At 30.4% G+C, this 6,111-nt stretch overlaps 1 protein-coding gene across 1 annotated transcript; it reads right to left on the reverse strand.

The window, feature by feature from the left end:
* Positions 1 to 1,620: 1,620 nt before the first annotated feature.
* Positions 1,621 to 2,603, reverse strand: LOC126656604 (uncharacterized). Its single transcript, XM_050351203.2, has one exon. The coding sequence runs from the start codon at positions 2,424 to 2,426 to the stop codon at positions 1,902 to 1,904; it is 525 nt and encodes a 174-aa protein (XP_050207160.1). The 5' UTR covers positions 2,427 to 2,603; the 3' UTR covers positions 1,621 to 1,901.
* Between the last annotated feature and the right edge of the window lie 3,508 nt (positions 2,604 to 6,111).

Here is a 6,111-nt window from a genome sequence, read left to right on the forward strand (position 1 = left end):
TGGTTTATTAAATCATGAATAAGTATTAAAATAAAATAAGACTTTATGGCAACATGTTATTTATATATATTTAATGGCTTTTCTATAGTTATTTTATTTTTGTTTATTTTATCTATTTTATTGTTAGATGAAAATGTTTTCATCTAACTGTAAAAAATGGATAAATTAACCTTTAATTTGTTAAACATAATAAAGTAATTATAGAAGATGCACTGGCAAGTTGGCAGAATAATTTAATTTTGGCAGGAGTTTGGCTGTTTTAATTGTGGCTAAAGCATTGAGATCTCAAACGTTGATAGAGGAGCTGTTATTTATAGACTATCATCATTTCATGGTATCAGAAGTTCTATTTTTTTTTTTTGATAATTAGAAGTTCTTCTTTTAATGATGATAGATTTATTTGGGTGATAACTTTTCTTAATACGTTGTTACTATAATTGGGGTGACCCATTGGTGGTTAAATAAGCCCTTATGGATGACTATTTTTGCAGTATCATAAATTTCTTTAGACTGACTCGCTCAGCTTGTTGAGGAGTCACACATTTTTGTAATTCTGACAATCTCAGCTTGTTGAGGAGTCACATATTAGCCTTTGTTAAAAAAAAACCATATGCAACCATGCATGAAACCACTCAAATACTCATATCAAACCAAAAAACCAAATGTCAAGTCAATCAAAATTAAACAAATAAGCTATCGGAAACTATCTGAAACCTCGGCAGAACTTGTCGGAAACGTACGGGATAATACAGAGTACTTCATATGGAAGTCTTCCGATCCGAATTGGAGCTAGTCGTAATTGAGTCAATTCTCAAGAGGACACGAAACCGCTCAATTCATCTCGGGAGCATTCGGTCAAAGTCTTGTTCGTGTGTATGAGTTAGAGGCGTTGTATTTTCGTCGCTTGAAGAATCTCTTAGGGTCTTTACGAGAGGTAGACACATTAACTATTCTTTTATATATTTGAGCATGTTGACATATGATTCATAGTTGGGTATTAATGTGATCAATGGTTTTAAGCGATTTTTGATTTTGAATTGAAATACACGTTTTTAACTTCGGACACGGCCCTTTCCAAAATCCTTTACAGGGTCAAATGCGCTTCCGCTGCGCTATCAACAATGTCTACTCTTGTACTAATTACCTAAATATGCTTGATTATTTACTTGACTACCAAGTTGAGCACTTTATTTTGCCATTGCACTAATCTTAATTATTAGCAAACCATTAGATGCCATTTTACTTTGGACTTGATTTGTTTTTCTAGAAACTTAGGCGTAGTTTAAGGTTTATCAGTATAATGATTCCATATTAAACAAGGCTCAAGAAGTTTGAGCTTAATTGTTATTTTAGAAGCGCAGAAATCATAATGATGAGACAGATGTGGAATAATAAAGAAAATAGATGAAAAATATAGCAATAAAAAAGAGAAAAAAATAAGAAGAAAGGAAAATTAAGGAGCAATGTTCAAAAAAATAAGGAGCATAAATATGAATGTGATGACATATATACACACAAATTAATAAATCTGCAGTTGAAAATTAATGGATCATTTTTTTTAAATGATACCAATAATTTTGTAATAGGAGAAAAAACGAGGAAAAAAGAAGAAGATAATGATTAAGAAAATGCTAAAAGAAACTAAAAGCAATAAGTGAAGAATATGATTATAACCTACAATTGTACATTACATTTAAACTCAACAATATCGTATTATCTATCCTCAAACTATAAAAATGACGTATCGGATCTTGGCAAGTAAAAAAAAGAAGAATGGATTCTCTAATCAAAGTTGATATCTCTATGTTGCACGGAAATAGAAATAGAAAACGGAGAAACTAAATTATGAATATAAAAGTTTGCGAACTGTAGATCGAAGAGTTGAGAAGTTTTTGTGGAGATCAAGATGCCATGGATGAGGTTAAAGGCATTTCACTCTCATGAGAAGAAATAGACAAATCACTCGATAAAACCCTCAAATTCGCGTTGTTTTCATTATTATTATTATTATCATAATCATTGCACTCTCCCACCACCACAACTCCGCCAAATTGAACGCGCCTCCCATCACCATCTTCGACTTGATCGGAAGGAGGCTCCCCGCTCGTAGGGTCGTGGGTCGATACGCTTGTGCGTGGACGACCTCCATTAGGAGGAGCGGCGCCACCACCACCACCACCAGAACCAAGTGCAACCCTAAATCCAAGAGCCCGGGAGAAGATACGATAAGCACAAGTGAAGCACCAAAAGATCCAAGGGAGGCAAACTAGGATTACACCGGCGATCGGAAGCCAAGATCGTGATGCATTGGGAGGGAGGATTATATACAAAATCAAGAAAGTGCCACCGAGAGCAATGGATGAAAACAAGAAGCAAGATATGATCCAAATAAATATGCGCCCGGATGTGGGATCTGCTACCGGCATTTGTGCATCAATACAAAAACAACAAAGAATTAGGCATTTTCAATCATTGGGATTGTTTTTGGATAATCGATCAGCTTCTTCAAGATTTTGCATGAGGTAGACAGACGTATTCAAAGTCTGTTTACGTAAAACATGCTTGCATTTCCTCAAAACCAAGGAGAGGAAGAGAGAAAAGCGCGTTTGATTTGTTAACTTTTTTTAGCCATGCATGCAGTGAAAAATGCTTATTATTACCACATTTTCATACTTTATCTTAAAATATTTATATGCCCTTATTCTGCACAGCAGTGTATATCTTAAGCTTTTAATACAGTATATGACATAAATGACACATAATAATTATTATTTCCTACAATCGCATATGTAAATTATGTTCAACTAATTACTAATTGGACTGTTGATCCGAATGTAATTAATACCAATTTTAATTTAAGCGTTTAAATTTTTTAAATTATCTTGAAAATTGTACAACACTATGCTAATTTTTTTCTTGATAATTTGGGAAGAGGGAGCGCCTGACCTAATAGTTTACTGCTCAACGCTTATACTATTTGAGTTATAACTCATTGGTCACTATGCTAATTAAGAATAATATATAACACAACGATTATACCATATCATTTGTATAACAATAAATGAGGCGTTTTCTTTACTGGAATATTTAATCTATACTATATATAAAAGCACGGATGGGGGGGGGGGGGACAAGCAAATTTACGTTAATGTCCTTAATATTATTTAAATTATTAGTACTCAATGGTAATTCTTTTTTCTATCTAAATATTAGCTAATTAAACTACTTTTAATCTAATTAAAACAATCACCTATTTTGTAGAATTTTATACCATATCTACCACTACAAGTTATTTGATGCTAATTTAAAATTTTCCTATTTTGATAGTTTTTTTTCGCAACTTAAGAATTTGTAAAATAAAAGAGATTAACATTGTATCAGATTTTTACTAATGTTGTCTCATTAATTTAAAATATCTATCTATGTTTGAAGTAATACAATGAAACAAATATTAAGAAGTTTAAAGTATGGAGAAGATCAATTACTGTAATACTATAGTCGTAAATTAAAAAAAAGGGTTGTTTTATTCAAGTCAAATTCATTGATTCCTAATTCCACTAAAACTTCAATTGTATTAGTTTTAATTATTAAATAATATTTTATTTATAATTATTTAGTTATTTATCTATACTATTTATCTATAATTATAATATGAAGAGGGGACATACAAAATTATAACATTAGCCTTTAATAGTTAAAATAGTTACAAAATTAAGTACAAATATAAAAAGGAGAGGTTAATTGTAAGTTTACTTCTTTCACTAATTAGAAAGTTTAATTTTACTAATCAGACTTTGTATCATAGTGAAACCCTTAATATTTGAAAGGTCATCCCGAATAACAAATTTCATAATACTACAAAAGAGACCTGGATTAACTATATGTTTGCTTTTGCATACAAAAAGAGTAATTAACTAAGAGTTAACATTCTATAAAGTAACGTGTAAAAATTTATTAATTAATAATAATCAAGCCATAATAGACCGTAAAGCCATTAATAAATAATGTAATTTGATAATATTAAATAATTATAGCATAATAAAATTGATAAACTATTTTAATATAAACGTAGTAAAGTTCATATAAAAATTTATTATCACATTCAAATTCATCTACTACTAATAATTTTTTTATAAAACAACCATAGCACCTCATTTAAGTTACTGATTTTTTTTGGTATTCTATTTTCTCAAAGAAACATTTACTTTATTTTTTTATGCTAATTTTTTTTGCTCAATTTGATGATATATCGTTTTCATGGAGAAGATATCAGAGTGAGAGTTGGTGACTACACCGTTGATCTTGCTCTAGATAAAGAAATTGTCGCCCTTACTATATAGAAAAGAGGTATGTACTTGTGTTTTTTTTAATATTTAAATTGAGATCAATCTATCAAATTGAAATTTAGAGTTGGTTTTTTTATCGTGTATCATACAAGATAGGAAGTTTTCCATTAACTTGGAATAAATTTACATAAAAGCAAAACAACCTATAATTTCGAAATATTAAATACTAAGTAAACCAATTTTTAAAACCATTAGATGTTATTGTTTACTGCACAAATAGTCATAAAACCAGTTATTTGATATGTAAAGAATTTATTTTTCTATATAAGTCGATTCTATGATTGTTAAGATATATTAAACAAATTATAGTAAAATATAAATAAATGTTATTAACATTGAATAATTTTAAAAATTAATAAACTAAAGTATTATACTTATTTGTAATAAAAATTCTGACTAATAATCATAAATAAAATATACTTATATGATTATGATAAATTTTATTAATACATATATTAACGAGTCACATTACGAGCCACGTGCGTAGCACGTAATGCGAAACTAGTAATAGAAATATACACAATAATTAAAAATTATCTATTGCAAATGCTCATTAACTTGTTATAAAAATGTCATGGCACAACCGTTGTATGAGATGAAGACTCACTAATTTAATGCTAAAAATATAATTGTATTAGAAGAAAACTAGTTGTATAAGCTAATTGAAACTATAATTGTGAGCGAAGCAGGTTTCGGAGCACTCGCTCAGACTTGTGGCAAACCTCGATCTAGTTAGTTAAAATAATGGAGTCGTCACCTAACTCCATTAGGAAATACCTTTTATACCGACTAGATGTCCTCACACACCTATGGATGAGGAATCGTACATCAAATCAAAAGATCGAGTTCGTAGACACAACCGAACTCTTCACTTGACTTATTCATTTTATCGATTTAAAAGACATTCCGGTTAGAAAGCATCTCATCAAAGAAGGAAATCCAAATAACAACATATTGGAAAATAAATGGATGGAAACGTATATAACTGGAAAATAAAGGAATGAAAGTAAATGCGGAAACGTAAACATGCATTACACTAAGACGTGACTCTATCTAGACTGACATGTGGATAAATAGCAAGTACTCCTAAGCAAGCATCTAATTTTGGGGTTTTTGGCATATAAAAGATATATGTGGATTTTATTCCATTTGCATGTATAAAGCGTAAACCGAATGTAAAATATGAGATTGATTTTATTAATTTCCATGTTGAATTCTTATACAATCATTGATTACATATTTCATGGCAATCATAAAATTTCTATGTGATTTGCTAATTTTGAACTAAATTAACGTGATTATGTAATTAAACCTGTTAAAAATGGATTTTGACATACATTTAAAGCGATAAACAATGTAAACATACCCAATTATAGGTGATATACATACAAAATTAGAAATACTTTTAAACCTCGTTTCTAAAGTGTTTGTAGGTTGTCTGTCATTTGACTGTCGATACAGTCGGATTCAGGATCCGATCAAAACACAGAAGTTTCTCCTCTAATTGATACGAATCCACTGGTGCAAACCAGAGTTGATTCAAGATCCGAATGAAGCGGGAAAAGAACCTAGAAGTTACTAGTTCGGCATTTTGGGCCTCGAAGCCCATGATGACATGGAAAATTCATTGATGTTTGATGTAGGAGGAAGGTGCTGACTCGGATAGGTCCGGAGAACTACAGAAATAAAACGTATAACTAATTACAAATTTGTGGGCTCAAACGAGGCCCAATTTCAAGAACCAAAAACGATGGCGCAAGATCAT

Source organism: Mercurialis annua, linkage group LG7, assembly GCF_937616625.2.
Source record: "Mercurialis annua linkage group LG7, ddMerAnnu1.2, whole genome shotgun sequence".
NCBI lineage: Eukaryota > Viridiplantae > Streptophyta > Magnoliopsida > Malpighiales > Euphorbiaceae > Mercurialis > Mercurialis annua.

Bases quoted from the DNA above. Each gene is read 5' to 3' on its own strand.
- LOC126656604 (XM_050351203.2), bottom strand. From the start codon at position 2,426: ATGCCGGTAGCAGATCCCACATCCGGGCGCATATTTATTTGGATCATA.